General features: G+C 41.7%; 1 protein-coding gene across 4 annotated transcripts in view; it reads right to left on the minus strand.

Moving 5' to 3' along the window:
- Positions 1–3,495, minus strand: part of UBR1 (ubiquitin protein ligase E3 component n-recognin 1) — a 166,798-nt gene extending 163,303 nt beyond the window's left edge. For 2 of the 4 annotated variants that reach the window (XM_073800837.1, XM_019935371.3), the window contains exon 1: positions 3,304–3,495. In XM_073800837.1, the coding sequence (XP_073656938.1) occupies positions 3,304–3,384 (81 nt within the window). In that variant the 5' untranslated portion in view covers positions 3,385–3,495. The remainder of the gene's footprint in view (positions 1–3,303) is intronic. The other 2 variants (XM_019935370.3, XM_019935372.3) reach the window with 2 other exon arrangements.
- Between the last annotated feature and the right edge of the window lie 15,106 nt (positions 3,496–18,601).

An 18,601-nucleotide genomic window follows, 5' to 3' on the forward strand; every position in this document is an offset into this window, starting at 1 on the left:
TAGTCTTACAAAGATTTCTCTGGCTGCTCTGTGGAGAATGGACTGGAAGAGGGCAAAAACAGAAGCTAAGAGACCAGTTAAAAGGCCACTGCAGTTGCCTAGGCAACAGATGGTGGCTAGGACTAAAGAGATGGAGTGGAGACAGACAGAGTTGTTTGTATTCAAGAGCTATTATGGAAGTGTCATCTACTGAGACAGGGATAACAAAACTTGATGTCTCCCTTCTTTGCCCTCCCAAAACCTGGTCTTCCCTCTCAGTATATGACACAGCCACAATCATGAATACTTAAGTCAAAAACTGGGGATCCAGATGTCATCTGTTTCTTCCCTTTTCCCTCATGCCTAAACCATAAACAAATCTTTCTACTTCTACCATACTTCCAAAATCTCTCCCCAATCCATCCACTTCTCTTCATCTCCAGTGATATCGCTTTAGTACAAGCCACCAGCAACTATGGCTTGGTTACTGTAGTAGCTTCCTAATTGCTTCTCCGTTTGAAACACTTTTCAGACATCCAAGTGGATATGTCAAGTAGGCACACGGACTTGTGACTGTGGAGCTCAAAAGTGAGATGACCCTGAGATACAAATTTGGGAACTGAACGAATACAGATGGTATTTAAAGCCACAGAACTGGATGAAATCACATGGGCAGAGGATGTAGACAGGGAAAAGAAAAGAGTTTAGTACCATACCAGGAGGCATCTTTTGAGATGGACTTAATGAAGAAAATCCAGTTAATGAAGACAGAAGGCAGAAGTTCTGTCAGACCACTCCACATACTATGAATTCCCAATTTTTCTCACTCTTCACCTCCCTAGACCCAATAAACTACCCTCTCCTAGAAACTACACCCTATGACACTGCACTACTCTCACCTCCTACCTGCTTGTCTGCTCCCTTTCTAGCTCCTTCCTCCACTGTCTATCCCTGAAATTCAATCATTCCTGTCTTCCTCGCTTCTCCCTCTCTTCCTCCCTCCCTCTCTGTGTGACCGTCTCTTTCTCTCTGTGTATGTATAAACACACACACAAACACAGACTTTCCTCCTCAAAGATCTTATCCATCCCCACAACCTCAACTTTCAACTCTATACTGAGAACTTCTAAATGTCTCTGGCTAAATCTTACTCTGTGGCCCACAGACCAGGCCTTCATTTGCAGTGCATGCTTGTGAAAATGCAAATTCTGAGATCCCACCCTAGACCTACAGAATCAACTCCCCTAATTATTCTTAAGCAATGGCTCTTCTAATAAATGTCCAATAATTCATACCTATTACTTCACTCTAATTGCATGTTATGTGATATCAGGAATTTGAGAGACTTCATGCCTGTTGATTGCAACATGACAGTAAAAAAAGACCTGGGCTCTAAGAAGGAAGTTTGATTTAAGAATAACAGAAACTATATAATACCCAGGCACAAGACTCTAATGGAATTGGTAAGATTTCTTAGACCTCTGTAACTGTTCCATATTTACTATTTTGTTTTCCCCTGCCTCCCAATGGTGATTTAAGATTCAAATCATTCAAATGTTAAAGAATCTCTGAGATCACTTCACTTAATCGAGAAGAAGAAGTAAACTGGAAAAGCCAGTGTCTTACTCCATTGTCAGGATAAAATTGAAGGTGGTATTTTTAAAAAGAATAGGAAACTAGGAAGATGTCTGGAGTTCTAAAATAGAGAGAGCCAAGCCAAAAAAGTGATCAGGAGGCTCACCAGTCACAAGTCTTCATTCACTTACATCACCCTATCTTGTATTAAAATTTGAGCACTTGTCCTACCTGTGCCTCTAGAGTGTGAGTTACCTGAGGCTTTTACACTTCTCTTGTCATCTACCTACTATCTTGCAAAACCCAAAACCTTGCCCAAAGAAATCTAATATTGAAGAGTTTGCAACATAATTCTAGCTGAATTCCTGTACCATTATCTCCAATCTCAAATAAGTAAGATCCAGATTGATGAGGTTTTTTGGTACCACCTGGAAGGAATTAATATATCAAAGCTTAGTCATCTTTAGCAATACAAAATTACGATAACACTTCTGACCACAGCACAGTTTCTCCACTCCTTAGAAAATGTAAGAAGCACAGCTTTACATTAAGACCAGATGTTTCAGCTGCTTCTAAAGTTTCCCTATCTTCTCATTTCTTATCATCTCAAACACATGCTTCCCCCTTCAATACGTGAAATGAGGTTGAACTGCTACTTGGGGTAGAGGATGGTTGCAAGCACTGCCCTAGTTGATGGCCAAACCCTTAGTCCAACTCCTTCCCCCCCTGATTTCTGTCTCCCAGCCAGTCTCTTCAGTCCCTGAGGTGGACTCTTTTCTGGAGCTCACTCTGTTCTCTCATAAAACAATGCTCAAGTGTCTGCAGGGTTAAAATACTTCAAAAATGATTTTATTAAAACTACAAACCAAAGAAACTTCAGAAAGAGGTGTAATCCCACACCTTTCTATATGCACCAATAAAGATAAATTAATAAAACTCTTCACAGCATGCAGTGACCAATATTTGAATATTTTCTATATACCTCCCCACTAGGTGCCTGGGGACATCCAGAACATTCCCTAATGTTGCCCCCCTACCTCTTATCCTCCTCAGTCAGCTTTCTCCCTGTAGTCAGACTATTGACTCAAATTTACTCACTATCTCTGCCTTCCCTTTTTTTTTTTTTTTTGTTTTTCAAAATACAAGGGCAAAGTATAGATTCCGATATTAATTAATGGTATCGCTCTGACTTGAAATGTCTGAAAGTCTGTTCTTCACCTGTAAAAAGCAACGACAGATGATGGGTTTCTCCACGGAGGATTAGGCCTGGGTTCTCAAGATGCTACAACGAAGGACTACAACTCCTACACCCTATATCTTGACGTGAGTTGACAGAGGCAGCATTCCCTGTCACTATGAAGCCCCACCCAGCCAAGCTATGCAATACAACACTAGGTGCTGCGTCCTGGACGTCTATCGTCTAGGAGGGGTTAACACTACGTCTGTCGGAAAATGGCTCTTCCTCCAAACCCCTACACCAGACCATCTAATAACATTACCAGTTCTTTCTATTTCAGGATAGAGACAAGCTTGAACTCGTCACGGCTAATAAATGACAGTCATTATACACCGGAGACTTGGCCAGCAGGAATGTGGGTGATGACTAACTTTATTCTGTGGCTTCCTTTCTGATCAATCCATACGACTCCCGCTCCCCAGAGCCACCGTAAGGGGTGAAGCCCCACATCCTCCTGAACGCGGTAGGGAAGGACTCGGGGGGACAAAAGCAACTAGCCTACACGGACTTACAGAGGCCAGTCGTTGTGGAGTCTGAGGCAACTCCGTGCTGACTTCCATCCTCTCTGCGTCCCCAGCCTCCTCCTCCGCCATCTTGAGGAAAACTGACACCCGCAAATCCACACGCCCCGCCGGAGGCGCGTGGGACCCTGCGGCCGGTCCCAGAGACGAAGGGCGACAGTTTTACGACGGCCCCTGAAGTCGGGTTTGACGCAGAATCAAACAGCGGTTTCCGGTCCGCTTCCGGAAGCAGGCGTCACGGCCGGTGCGGCTGTTTCTTCCACTTGTTTTTTAGTCACAGTGCTTGGTGGTCGAGTGGTTGTATAGCTGGTTTCGGTGCTGGGAACTGTTGCATCTACGAGGTGAAAAACAAGTTCAGCGTCCATTATGAAAGGAAGAAAACTGTCGGGGCTAAGTGAGAACCTGCTCTGAGTCTCTTTCTGGTCGGGCGGTTGTTGGGTGTGTTTTGCCTTCCTAAGTACCTGCATTGGTTCCCCAGAGCCAACAAAATGAAAAAATACTCAAATATAAGCTCTCTTTAAGAGCGTAGCTTGTGGGAACTTGCACATGCGCGCAAGAAAGCTTGGGCCCCAGCAGCTCTTGGGAGAGGTGGTGAAGAAGTAACGAGAAATGGGAAACCTAGTCATTCAGCGGCAGAGGAAAGACGAAATAAACGTGGTACATCTGCATTATGGAACATCGTGTAGCTCTTAAAGAGAACAAAATAGCTCTGTGTGAAAAGATAAAGATAAATTAAGTGGGAGGAAAATGCAATCAAGTTGCCACAAACTATGGTTTGGCACTTACCTACCTTTTAAATGCGAAAGTAACAGTCTTGAAAGGGAACAGAGCAAACTATTAATAGTTAGCTCTGAGGAACAGGAGAGGAGGGAGGTGGTCTAGAGCTACTTTACCTTCTATATTGTTGTAAATTGTTTACAAAAGAAGTAATTTTAAAACGTATTTTTTAATAAAAGGAAAAAAGCTAACGTTCTGGAAAGAGTTAATAGTAGTTAACTATTTGGGGAAAGATTAAGTTAGGTCTTTACCTCAAATAGTATATAAAAATAATGAATTGAGGCATTAACTGCTTTAAAAAAGTAAAGGAATAAGTAAATGTATTTGTATAATATTGGGGTGGAGAAGGCTTTTTAAAGCATGACAGAAAAGGCAGAAAATATAAAATATAGAAAATATTAAATGTCAGAAATATAGACAGATAATATAAAAAGACTGATAAGTAATTTCATCAAAATTAAAAACTTACATATAAAAATAAGTTACACAAAGTTAAAAAGTAAACAAAAACTGGGTAGAAATTTCTGTAACACTCACTCATGACAGACCAAAGGATAAAATCCCAAAGAAGACTCTTCCGATTTTAAAAATGGACAAAATACATAAATACGCATCAATTTGGGAGACTTCCCTGGTGGCACAGTAGTTAAGAATCCTCCTGCCAATGCATTGACACGGGTTTGAGCCCTGGTCTTGGATGATCCCACATGCCGCGGAGCAACTAAGCCCGTGAGCCACAACTACTGAGCCCGCGAGCCACAACTACTGAAGCCTGCGTGCCTAGAGCCCATGCTCCACAACAAGAGAAGCCACCACAATGAGAAGGCTGCGCATCGCAACGAACAGTAGCCCCCGCTAACCACAACTAGAGAAAGCCCGCGCTCAGCAACAAAGACCCAACACAGCCAAAAATAAATAAATAAATAAATTTATTAAAAAACAAAATACTCATCATTTTTTATAAATATATGAAAAAAACCTAACTAGTAAGCAAATAAGTGCAAATTAAAGAAAAATGGATTCCATTTATTGCCTGTAAATTTGGTGAGGTTTTTTTGTTTGTTTTCTTAAAGATAATCACCGTTGTTGATAAGCTGGAAGGATACTCATATATTGTTATGTAAAATGCAAGTGTAAATTGGTAAACCTGCAGGAAAGCAATGTGGCAACCTTCCGGATCCTTTTTTTTTTTTTTAATGCATACACTTTGGCCTAGCAATTCCATTTTTAAGACTGTATCCTAGAGAAATAATTCAGGGTGCAAGTGAAGTTTTAACTACATCATTACTGGCAATGGAGAAAAATTAGAAACAACTCAAATGCCCGCAGTAAAGGACACTGGCTAAATAAACTGTGGTCACACATACAGTGTAGTACTCTGTAGCCTTTAAAAATATTTTAGAACATTGGTTCTTAAAGTGTGGCCCACAGACTCCATGAGAGTTCCCAAGATTCGGAAAGTTCGTGAGGTAAAAACTTTTTATGGTAATGGCAAAGAAGTTACGTGTCTTTTTAAACAACCATGTTGGTATTTGTAATTACTGCTGCAGAGGCAATGGTGGATGAAACTGCTGGCTGCAGCACAAAATAAAGGCAGTGGCACCAAAAACAACTAGGCACCAAAGTCACTGGTAATTTCTTCACCACCATTCCCTTGCACTTGAAAAAGTCAGGGGGCCGGGGCGGGGGGGGGGGGCTGTTTCTCTTAACAATGTTCTTGATGAAACAGTAAAAATTATTAATTTTATTAAATCTCAACCTGTGAGTCTTTTAAATATTCTGTATGATGAAATGGGAAGCACACATAAAACTTTTCTGCTGTATCCAAAGTATGATTGTTGACTTGAAGAGAAACATTTCTGTGATGGAGTTGCTAGCTGAACCAGCCACCATTTTCATGGAACACCATATTTACTTAAAACAACTGACAGATATTCTAGGGTTATGAGATTCTGGAGCAAGTAAAAGATAGAATGAGAAGGCAGGCATTTTCTCAAATATGAACAAATAAGCCATTCTCATCAAGGAAAACAACAGTTTTTGTCTACAATAAAATTCAAGCTTTCAAGTGAATGTTTTGTGGAGAACTTGTATCTGCCACTGTGAGTTTGACAAAGTCCCAGTGAATTTGGTAGGATATTAAAACATGTGGTTTGGGGGGGTATTGTGTAATGAAAAGTATTGACATTTGGAAGATCTGTATAAGTCAATGAACCAATATTTTCCAAATGACAAATGCAGGATGTTATGAAATCCAGCATGGGTAAAAGATCTGTTCACATTGCTAAATAGACCAGTAGAATTTAATGTTATGGAGTACAAAAATTTCAGATTCCGTATTGAATTGATCTTTAAGATTTTACTATTGGCCCAGTTCTGATGTAAATTCAAAGAATAATATCCACAGTTATCTGAAAACACTTAAAATACTCCCTTTTCCAACTAGGTATCTGTGTGAGGCCAGAGTTTCTTCATATACTTGAACCAAAACAACATATCACAGTAGATGGAATGAAGAAAGAGACACGAGGGCTTCCCTGGTGGCGCAGTGGTTGAGAGTCCGCCTGCCGATGCAGGGGACGCGGGTTCGTGCCCCGGTCTGGGAAGATCCCATATGCCGCGGAGCGGCTGGGCCCATGAGCCATGGCCGCTGAGCCTGCGCGTCTGGAGCCTGTGCTCCGCAATGGGAGAGGCCACAACAGTGAGAGGCCCACATACCGCAAAAAAAAAAAGAAAGAGACACGAGAACCCAGCTGTCTTCTGTTAAAGAAATTTGCAAAAATGTAAAACATTGCCACACTTTTTGTTTGTTTTGGATAATCTATTTTTCACTTACAATTTTATTTATTTTAACATGTATTGGGTTGGCAATTGTTATTTTAGACAAATTGATATTTTTAGATTTTCCTCCATTTTAGTTTCTAATACAATAAATATAATAGATATAACCCACATAAACAGAAGAACTTGGAGTTCCCTAATTTTTTTTTTCTTTTTAAAAATTTATTTATTTATTTATTTGGCTGCGTCGGGTCTTAGTTGCAGCATGTGGGATCTTTTGTTGTGGCGCACAGGCTTTTCGTTGTGGCACTCAGGCTCCAGAACACCGGCTCAGTAGTTACAGCACGCAGGCTCCAGACAGCGTGGGCTTAGTAGTTGTGGCACACGGACTTAGTTGCCCCTGTGGCATGTGGGATCTTAGTTCCCCCCATGGCGTGTGGGATCTTAGTTCCCCGACTAGGGATCAAACCCACGTCTCCTGCATTGGAAGGCAGATTCTTAACCACTGGACCACCAGGGAAGTCCCAAGAAAAATGGCTTTAATCTTTGCCTGGCAAAGGGGAAAACACAGCAGGCTAGCACCTCAAGAATCAAGTTCCCTAATTTTTAAGAGTGTAAAAGGACCTTGGACTTCCCTGGCGGTCCAGTGGTTAAGACTCTGCGCTTCCACTGCAGGGGGCATAGGTTCAATCCCTTGTTGGGGAACTAAGATCTGGCACACTACGTGGCTCAGCTTAAAAAAAAAAAAAAAGGTATAAAAGGATCTCGAGACGACAATTTGAGAACTACTGTCGTAGAGGCATTCTTATTGACTTAGGAAGATTTTTTTTTCAGTATTTATTTATTTATTTATTTGGCTGTGCCAGGTCTCAGTTGCGGCAGGCAGGCTCCTTAGTTGTGGCATGCGAACTCTTAGTTGCAGCATGCATGTGGGATCTAGTTCTCTGACCAGGGATCGAACCCGGGCCCCCTGCATTGGGAGCACATCTTAACCACCGCACCACCAGGGAAGTCCCAGAAACTTTTATTTTCTACTTTGTGTATTTTCTAGTTTTTCTTACAATTAATATTTCTTACTTGTTTAAAAAATATTTTAATCTACCTCTTTTTTAAGATAGAAAAAATACTGAATACCCAGCTAGATAGATAGTAGATGGATACCCAATCTATCCAGATCAAAAAGCTTCCTTGATAATGTCTTTCCTGATCTAGCCAGTTGTGGTGGATCTTTCCCTCCCCTTGGAGGAACTAGTAGCTATACAGCTCTAATATGTTAGTTCCTTAAGTGCAGGAACCAAGACACATACATAGAAATGTCAACTACTGCGTGAAAGGTTTTAGTTGCATGTTAAAGTATGTTAAAATAACTCTCAAAACAATCCCATGATGTTGTTCTCATTATCACCATTGTACAGACAAGGAAATTAAAGTTTGAACAAGTGAGGTTGCTTGTTCAAACCTGCAATTACTAAGTAATAAAACCTGTATTCAAAACCTAGTTCTGACTAGCTTCAAAATTTGTGCCTTTAGCCACTGCACTCTCCTACCTCCTATTTTTTTTAAAAAAAAAACTTAAGTCTCTTTTACCATTTTATATAATATAAATGTCTTCATCAGGTATCTGGCAAACATTTAACATCCGAGCACATTTATATTAGACATTTTACAGGGCATGAACCAGATAAAATAGATACAAACTTATGATTTATCATTGCTCTTTTCTTATCTAGACCAAGGTGTGGTTTGGCCTAGTTTAGAATAAGATTATTAATTTCTTTGATTCTTATGCAAAGACACACTTTTTTCAATTAACATCATTTCACAGTAACTTTTGTGAGTAAGTAAGCTACAAGGTCATTTTTCAGGTGCCATTTTACTGTTTGACACATTAACAACTGACACTTTCTGGATGCCCCAGGATGACACAGTCAGTTGGGACAGCCATGCTCAGAACGGTTTTCCTTAGAATACTCATATATGGGTTATGCTGTAGGCTTTCAACCCTGGTTACACATTAGGATCACCTGGGATCTTTTTAAAACTTCCAATGCCAGGCCTCATTCTAGTGATTCTGATTTAATTAGAAAGGGGTGAGACCTGAATTTTCATTTTTTTAAACCTCCCCCACGTGATCCTAATGAGCAATCAGAGTTAAGAACCCCTGGGTGATTCCATTTTAACTGATCTCATTCGCTGGGATTATTTTCGTATATAGGATGATAGTAGGGCCTACATAATTCCTCCTGCCTGGTACAAACCCTTGATATTCCTCATCGAGATTAGGGAAGAGCAGCCTTCCTAGTTGGTCTCCTTATTTCCTCTCTCTTGCTCATACCATCCTCTGTCCTCCTGCCAGAATTATTAAGAATAAATCTGATCATGTGACTCTTACCTAAATGTATTAGACAACTGCTCTAGGATAAAACTTAACCCTTAAGCATGGCATTCAAAGCCCTTCTCAACCTAGCTTGAAATGATTTTTGCTAGTCTTATCTCCCTTGCCACCCCTCTTCTTAAACTATCCACACTGTGTTTTCCACACACCATGCCATCTCATAGTTCTGTGCTTTCACATAGGTTAGTCCCTTGGCCTAGAGTGCCCACCTCCTTCACCACAACTCTTTCTATAAAGAGATTTTGACTGCTTCTTTAGGGATCAGCTTATATATGACTCCCTCTGAGTTTTCTGATTCTCTCATTCTCCAACAGGTGGAATTGTTCTGTGTTTTCATGGCACTTTAAATGCCTCTGGCCCTGTACTTATCATGTGATGGAGTTATTTCAATGCCTGTTAACCCTACTAGGCTGTGAGCTTCTTGAGAGCAGGAAGTCTGTCTCAGCTTTGTATACATAGCACAGAGTGGCAGCCTGCCATATCATGGACGCTTAAAATTTATGGAAAAAACTCAGAAAAGACTAAAATACTACACGATACAAATTATTGTATTTGAAATTTATAAATGGTTCTTAAAATACAATCTTAAAAAATCAACTCACAAAATATTCATTGGTCCCACAATAATTTAGAAATCCAGATTAGAAACTAGCACTTATATTTATTTCATAATCAGAGGCTTCTTTCTAGGGATCTTAGAGTTTTCAGCCTGAGGCCTTCTTAAAATGCAAGTTATATTTGAGGAGGATAACTTCCTATCAGATTACCTTGTAGTAGGGATTAGTTTAACAGATGCCTGAAATCCAAGTTCTATGAATTGTACATGGTGTTAGAGGTTGGGTTTCAAATGAAACTGACTGAAGCAGAGTTTAGCATACAGGTTTATTAGGGAGATTTCTTGGGATCAATACCTGTAGGAAGGGGAAAGAATGGGAAAGAAACATCACTAGGCTGAGGGAGAAGCTGAGCTGCAATGCAGTCTGAATGAAGGACTCAGCCAACTCCCTGGGGATTTCTGAAGCTGGACTCGCTCTTCAGAATTGGGACCAGGGTGGCTAGGCCTTTATATCCTCACATTGATCAGTCCTTAGATGTGGCAGCCATGGCAAGAGGGGTCACCTTGAACAAGGCAGGCCTCTTCAGCAGAGGCAATTATTCCCTTCCAGCTGAGGCAATGCAGCCAGCAGCACTGCCAGCAGCTAGGGAAGTAAGTCCTTCATTCCTGAAGGGGGATTTGGGCTGCACATCATGGTTTCCAACACAGATAGGAATGGTGAGAAACAAAGGGCTGGAAAAAGGCAGCTAAAAAAGCCCAAAGACAAATCTTATCTTCTTCAGTTTAGCCTATGCTCTTGTGAGGCTGTGTGACACGTGGAGACTATGGAACTCCGAATGCCAGCGATTTGAATCCTGATTTCACCACTTCCTACCTGCAAAGAATTAGGTAAGTCTCATAGAGTCTCTCAGCCTCAATTTTCTCATCTATAGCTGTGATGAAAAAATTTCCCTGATTAGGTAGTTGCAATAATTAAACAAGAAAACATATGTGAAACTACTTTGTCGATTATCAAGTGCCATACAAATACATGGTGTTGTTACAAATATTTGATTTATTGATTAAGTTAACTAGTTCAAAAACTAAGTATCTGTTTAAGTTCTCTGTTCAAAAACTAGCAGGTAGCAGAGAGGGAGTACAACTCTTTTGTATTGTTTCCTCTTTAGCTCTTGCTCGGTATGTTCCATTGATCCAAGAGGCTGCCAAGATGCCTACCTTAAAATTTCTTTTACTTTTTAAAAAAATTTTATTTATTTATTTTTTGCTGCATTGGGTCTTAGTTGCTGTGTGCAGGCTTTTCTAGTTGTGGCGAGCAGGAGCTAGTCTTAGTTGTGGTGCGCGGGCTTCTCATTGTGCTGGCTTCTCTTGTTGCAGAGCACGGGCTCTAGGTGCATGGACTTCAGTATTTGTTTCACGTGGGCTCAGTAGTTGTGGCTCACGGGCTCTAGTGCGCAGGCTCAGTAGTTGTGGCACAGAGGCTTAGTTGCTCTGCAGCATGTGGGATCTTCCCGGACCAGGCCCGTGTCCCCTGCGGATTCTTAACCACTGTGCCACTGTAGGCGGATTCTTAACCACTGTGCCACCAGGGAAGCCCTACTATTTTTTTTTAACTTTTTAAAAACCATATTTCAATGCAATAACTTCCTTACCTAACAATGTATGTGGATTTGGTAGTATTGTCTTGGGCCAGAGAAACTGTAATTGAATTATATGTGAGCTATTTCTATATTAACATGTTCCAAGGATATAATTTATGGCCTTTATACATGAAGCTCTAAAGGTGGGGACTGATGATCTCAGAACAGAAGGCAGCTCAGGAACTCAGGAGGAGAATGGCAGAGGATGGAGATACAGAGGAGCTTAAGCTTTTGAGAGATGTGGGGAATGACAAAGCTGAGCTGCTGCTGATTGAAAGGGCTTAGGCAGTGAGCCCATGAGAAAATCCATTAACCCCAAATGTATTATCTCATTTACTCCTTAAAACAGTTTTGTGAAGCAAAGACTGCTATAGTCCTCATTTTAGAGGTAAGATAACAGTGGGTCAAAGAGGTTACAAGATTTGCCTAGTCACACAGCTAAAAAGTGACAGAGCTGGCTTCAACACAGATACGTCTGAGGTTCTTAGCCGCAATAGTATATTGCCTGAAAAGTGTGGTTTCAGCCTGAAACCAACAGGTACTCCTGGAGAAGAGATAATGACAAAGGGAGGGTAGTAGAAGTGGGAAAATAAGTCTATGAATAAAGTAATAAAAGAAAGAATAGTGACCTAAAAAGACCTGGCTAGGTGGGGATAATCATGTGGATAAAAAACCAGGGAGACCCAAAAAAGGCTGCGTGGGATTGAATGGATGTGCTATCTTTACCTAAAATTTCCAAAACTGCCTTATTGTTTCATTAAGGCCAAAACTGAAGGTAGAGAGTGAAAAAGAGGAGAACACAATAATTGTGACTTTGGGGGAAGAAAAAAGAAGAAAGGGAGAATTGAGTGAAAGAAATGGAGACAAGGCATGAAGAAGGCAAGGACTTGTGACCTCTGTGGAAGGGCAAGTGGAGTTGGGTTATAGAAGAGTCTAATGACCTTCCAGGCACGAGACAAAATAAGAAGAAGGGGAAATGAGCAGACAAGAGTGAAAGGAAAAAGGGGATGAAGGAAAATTAGTGGAAACAGAGAAGATAAGCTCTTAACATGATGAGGAAGAAAAAAGGAATATTACATTAATTTATTTTCAGAGTGATAAAAGGGTGACAGAATTGAGTAAATTTACTGAAAGGTCCTGTTCTTGTCATAAATACACACATACATACACTTTTTGTCACAATAATAAAAAGGCAGCAAAACTAAAACAAATTAAGTGACATAGTTTAACAATCCCAGGAACTACTTTAACCAGAACCTATAGTAATCATAAAGGCAAGGATATTGTAATAATTTATCTTACACCATGTCACTTAAGTTATACAAGCTTTTCCTAGGCATCCAATTTCCCAAGAAAACAACATATATGAAAATCTTTCTTTGAGAGTACAAAGATGCTTTAAAATTAAAGATAATTTGTCTTGAATGTAATGCTCTCATTCCATATCTTATTAACATATATCAGGGTTGTTTTGTCGGATTTTTTTTTTGTTATTGTATTTGTATTAGTTGGCTATGTCAAAATTTTCAGTAACTATTAAGGGTAAACTGTTAAGTTTATGTGTGTGTGTGTGTGTGTTGTTGTTGTTGTTTTTCTATTTTCACTGTACGTTTTTCCTGAATGGATCTTGTAGTGTTTGAATAATTAGGTCCCAAAATATTGCATTTCAGATATGGGCTTTATGTTTTGAAGTTCAAAATAATTTATCTTTGAATATAACCACCTGCATGTAATGAAAGATACTTTTTTGTTCATAGAGATTCACAGTAATTTGATGAGATAAAGGGATCTAAGGCAATAATCTGCTAATAGCTTTTACTAGTAGTCAGCAAACTATGGTTGTCCCAGTGCTTGTTTGTATCACTCTGACCTAAGAATGGTTTTTACATTTTTAAGTGGTCATAAAAATCAAGAATAATAATATTTTGTGACATGTGAAAGTTATTTGAAATTAATATTTCAGTGTCCATAAAGTATTATTGGAACTTTGCCACTTGTCTCTGGCTACTTTCATGTTGCCACAGCAGAGCTGAGTACTTGCTACAGAGATCAGATGGCCCACAAAACCTGAAACATATATTATCTGGTCCTTTACAGAAAGTGTGTCTACCCCTGTCCTAGAAAATGATACAGCTCTGCTCCGAGTAGAAATTACATAGTTACACTGAGGTCAACCCTGAATACTGACTTAACCAAAATTGTGATACAACTGTTTTGGGAGGAGGGGTCTGGGTATGAATTAAGGTAGTCCTTGTGGTGGTTGTGAAAGAGGGTTTGTTCCTAGGTGGGAGTCAGTAGGATATCACTTAATCCTGAGAGCCCAAAACTATCATGATTGGCATGTCAAGAGAGATATGGAGGTTGATAAAAAAGAGTGAGCTCCAGAATTGAAAGTCTCCTCTGGAATTGTGAATGGGGAACACTTGGGACCCAACATTTTCTTGGTAGTAAATGCCACTTTCTTAGTCACAAATCTGTTGAAATATTGATTCCTTAAACTGAGAGCATGTATAATTTTGAGTAAAATAAAAATTATATTAGAAAATAGTGCCATGAAGGGAATCAGGATATAACACCCCAAAATATGCCATTTTAGCATAAGGATTATTTTGAGCTAAAGGCAATTCATAATCAACAGATATAGGAAGGGTTCTCTGCCTTTATCTCTCCAAAATCACGGCATATATTTCCTTTTGTGAAGGTGACATACATTTCCTCCCTCCCTCTCCTGGACCAGGACGAGGAGAGAGACCTTATCACCAGAGACAGAGCCAGCACCAAGATGAGCCTGCATAAACAAATCTTACTAAAAAAAAGTAGCCCCTTATCTTCTATTAGTTCCCCCATATATTTCCTAGTTACTTCCCCACAAATGATCTCCCTTGAAGCCCAAGCCCTTTCTTCGTTAAGAAAGGTATATAAATTCCCAAGCCTAATGGCTTCTGTGAGTTACCTCTTTTCTGTGAACTCCTATGCATGTAAAAAATATTAATAAACTTGTATTCCTTTTCTCCTGTCAATCTGTCTTTTTTCAGTTGAATTCACAGGCTCCCAAATACCAAACTTAAGAGGGTAAATGAAGTTTTCCTCCCAGTCCCTCCACACCAGGTGGCTTAGTCCCATTAACAGTATTCCTGACAGGAGAGCTCAGGTGTCTCTTCACATACCGCCAAAGCCTCGGTTGGGCAGGAAGGGCTATTATTATTTTTTAAATTTATTTATTTTATTTATTTATTTTTGGCTGTGTTGGGTCTTCGTTGTTGCACGCGGACCCTCTGTAGTTGCGGTGAGCGGGGGCCACTCTTCATTGCAGTGCGCGGGCTTCTCACCGTGGTGGCCTCTCTCTTTGTGGAGCACGGGCTCCAGGCACACGGGTCTCAGCAGTTGCAGCACGCGGGCTCACAGGCTCTAGAGCACAGGCTCAGCACTTGTGGCGCACGAGCCTCGTTGCCCTACGCATGTGGGATCTTCCCGGACCAGGGCTCGAACCCGTGTCTCCTGCATGGTCAGGCGGATTCTTAACCACTGCGCCACCAGGGAAGCCCAGGAAGGGCTATTATTTTTATCCAGAGCTCCCAACGTACCTAAATAGAGAAAATATGAAGAAGTTTGGCCTGTACTGCGTCCCCCCACGTCCTTGGTCTTCCCCTAGTCCTGGCTCTGTCCCTTCTGCCCTACTCAACTCCCAACTCCTTCCCTAAGTATTAGTGTTTAACCCCCAACAGTCCTTGGCGCCTGGGGAATTTGGCTTGAGGTCCTTTAATTTGGAACTCCACCTCTCTTTGGGCAGGCCACCCAGGACCACTCCCACCCCAGGCACCGACTTCAGACCCCATTGCTCGAACTCCGGCTCACCAGCACTGGCTCCTCACACTCTGGTTTCCAATGCTCAGGGGATATCATCATATCATGGGTATGACACGGGTAACTGAAGTGACAAGGGAAAAAAACTTGGCGCTGTTTATCGTCCCCATGGAAACCGCAGCCTCCCACCACCGACTGGGCGGGGCTTTAAGGGGCGCGGCCAGCGGCAGAGGGGCGGGTTCCACTCGGAACGCCCCGCCCCGCCCCCATAACGTCACTGAAGGGCTGGAGCTTTTGCCAGGAAGCGCTTCCCTAGGAGGCAGAGCAAATTAGTTAATACTGCCTAGTGTCCCTCTTGTGGCTCAATCTCCTGATCACCGTGGGCAGGTCGTGTTGAATGAGGGCTGTCCCCTGGCTCCACATTCAGGGCTTCACTAGACTGTCAAGATTTGAACGTACCTAAAGGAGAATCATGGCCAGGTTCCAAATTCTTGGGTAATAAGATGAATTGTCCTAGATTATGGGAAAAATATATTTTGTGTTTTAAGAAAAGACTACTTCTGGGACTTCCCTGGTGGTCTAGTGGTTAGGACTGTGCGCTTCCACTGCAGGAGGCACGGGTTCGATCCGGATCCCTGATTACGGAACAAAGATCCTGCATGCCACGCGGCGGGGTGCGGTGGGGGGAACCTGGGGGGATTCAGTAGAGGCCAAACTTCTTCATATTTTCTCTGTTCAGGTACGTTGGGAGCTCTGGATTAAAAATAATAGCCCTCCCTTCCCAGCCGAGGCTTTGGAGATACGTGAAGAGACACCTGAGCTCTCCTGTCAGGAATACTGTTAATGGGACTAAGCCACCTGGTGTGGAGGGAGTGTGTGTGTGGGGGGAGCAACTTCAGAAAGTTGAGAAAACAAAAAAATCATGTGCAGGCAGAACTTGAATAAATATAAAGGATGTAAAGCTAATATATATGTTTATGTATGTACAAATTAAGCATCTACATTGAATTGAACGTTTCCATTTGTAAAAATTGTCTATTTTTACTATTCTAGTAAGATTATCCCAGCTTCCTGTTAGTCTGTAATTTACATGAGTGGTTATTCTTAGCCTTTTATTTGTCTTGTTCATTGACTAGAGTTCCTGGATTGTCTCAGTTGGGTCATCATGTTCCTTGTCAAGAAATATTTCCTTACTTTTTAACATTAGGGACTGTTTTTTTTCTTTCTTTCTTTTTTTTTTTTTTTTTCTTTTTGGCTGCACCTCGCAGCATGTGGGATCTTAGTTCCCAGACAAGGGATCAAACCCGTCCTCTGCAGTGGAAGCAGAGTCTTAACCACTGGACCACCAGGGAAGTCTGGGACCAGGCATGATTTCTTAAATGCCAGCAATTTGAATGTTGCAGGGTTGGAACACAGGTGTAAAAATGAAACATGTATGGAAGCAAATCCAGTATACCCTCTGCAAATTTGAAAAGGCATTTATTTACGTATGGTGAATGCTTAGTGGTTTGAATGATGATTGTTTGCTCTGGGGTGGAAAAGTTAGCCTGTCTTCAGAGAGGGGGACTCGTCTTATCTCATGATCAGTTTAGAAAACAAAACAATATGAACCTAAGCTGAGTCTTGTGTGTTGTAGTTTCTTAGGACAGGGCGGAAAGTAAGCTCATCACACGAGATGAATTGTGCCAAAGCACAGCAGTAGAGGGCTGCCGCTCGCTCAGGCAAAACAGCGCCGTCTGTCTTGCTGTGGTAACTTTTATTAAAGCATTATCTAGATTTACACTTTAAGACTTGTTTTCTTAACATTTCAGAAGTGCCAAAGCAGCAACCTATGTTTTTATTAATTATACAAGCAATAATTGGCTTTCGTGAGCACCTGCCGTGCTTCGTCCTTGAGCGCAAGAACAGCATAAAGTTCCCACCATTATTTTGATTATACTGAAGTAGCACAAGGACATTTCCTTGCGTTCCCACCACTCTGATTATACTGAGGACATCTCATGGATCAGTGCCCAAAGCACTCAATGCTTCTTTTGCAGGCCCCCGGTTTGCCGCGGGGGGGCGCTCGAAGCATTCAGAACTGTTCACAACTCTGGCTTATTCGCATGCCCCCGGTTTGCCGGGGGTGGGGGGGGGGTGCTCAAAGCAATCAGGACTGTTTGCAGTTCTGGCTTATTCGCCAGCCTCCAGTTTTCGGGGGGGGGGGGCTCATGGGTCACGTCTCCTTTCCATGTCCTCAGTTATCCCACTACATTGTGCTTACTAAAGGAAATATAAATTTTAAAGAAGAAGCAAAGAAAGAAAGAAAATTATAGAATGGTACCACTGTCCTCATTTTCTGATTCAGTTTCTTCGCAGCTTCTACTCCTGCTACCTGTCCCAAAAGTGCTGATTTCTGAGCTGAGAAAAGTGGGACGGGGGAGGGGGGGTGGCTATCTGTCCTCTCAGGGAGGCTGTGGACCATAGCAAACCGATTTGGGGGCAGATTCACTTGAAGAAAGAGGTTCCCATATTAAGCTAAGAAGCAGGGGTCATTGAGGTCAATAGGGTCAAAGGATGTGGAGAGGGTGGTCCACTGTAGTCTTTAGTCTTGGACTAAGATCATTCCCACAGCTGGGATCAACCCTCTGTTAGAATGAGGAAAGTCCTGAGAATGTGGAGAAGTAATCAGGGTTGGAGACATCAGCACCAATTTTGGAAGAATCAGTCCTCAGATCAGAAATTTCATTTCTGAGTTTGGCTTGGCTTGTCAGGGCTAGCTTCATTTTAGAGATAAGGATTTCCACACTCAGGGAATCATTTCTGGAGTGAAACTCAGATTGCTTGTTCAAATTGAGTCAGACATAGGTTAGGGGGCGTAAATAGACCTGGATCTTGGTTTTACTCTAAGCCCTGGATCTAAGCCCTGGATCATTTAGGGCACTCTGGTCAGAGGATGCTGGCACTGCAGGTGATGAAACACAAGAGCATTTCAGCCATAGTGGAGGGGAAAGGGTGTGGAAAAAGAGGATCAGACAAATAAAGAATTTGCCAAAGGTAACACAACTAGGAAGAAATAGAGTCAGGATGTGAATCAAGATCCATAAGACTCTAGGGAATGTGCTCTTCACTGAGGCTCCTGGGCATGGAGATGTGGAAGTGATTGGGAAGGAATGAGACTAAATGCTGAATGGAAAGAACTTTGTTAAGACATGCAGGAAATAGCTCAGTCTACCAGGAGAATAAAGTCTAGTTTGGAGGACTTCTCTGGTGGCACAGTGGTTAGGAATCTGCCTGCTAAGGCAGGGGACACGGGTTCGAGCCCTGGTCCAGGAAGATCCCACATGCCGTGGAGCAATG

The sequence above is a fragment of the Tursiops truncatus genome, chromosome 2 (assembly GCF_011762595.2).
Source record: "Tursiops truncatus isolate mTurTru1 chromosome 2, mTurTru1.mat.Y, whole genome shotgun sequence".
NCBI lineage: Eukaryota > Metazoa > Chordata > Mammalia > Artiodactyla > Delphinidae > Tursiops > Tursiops truncatus.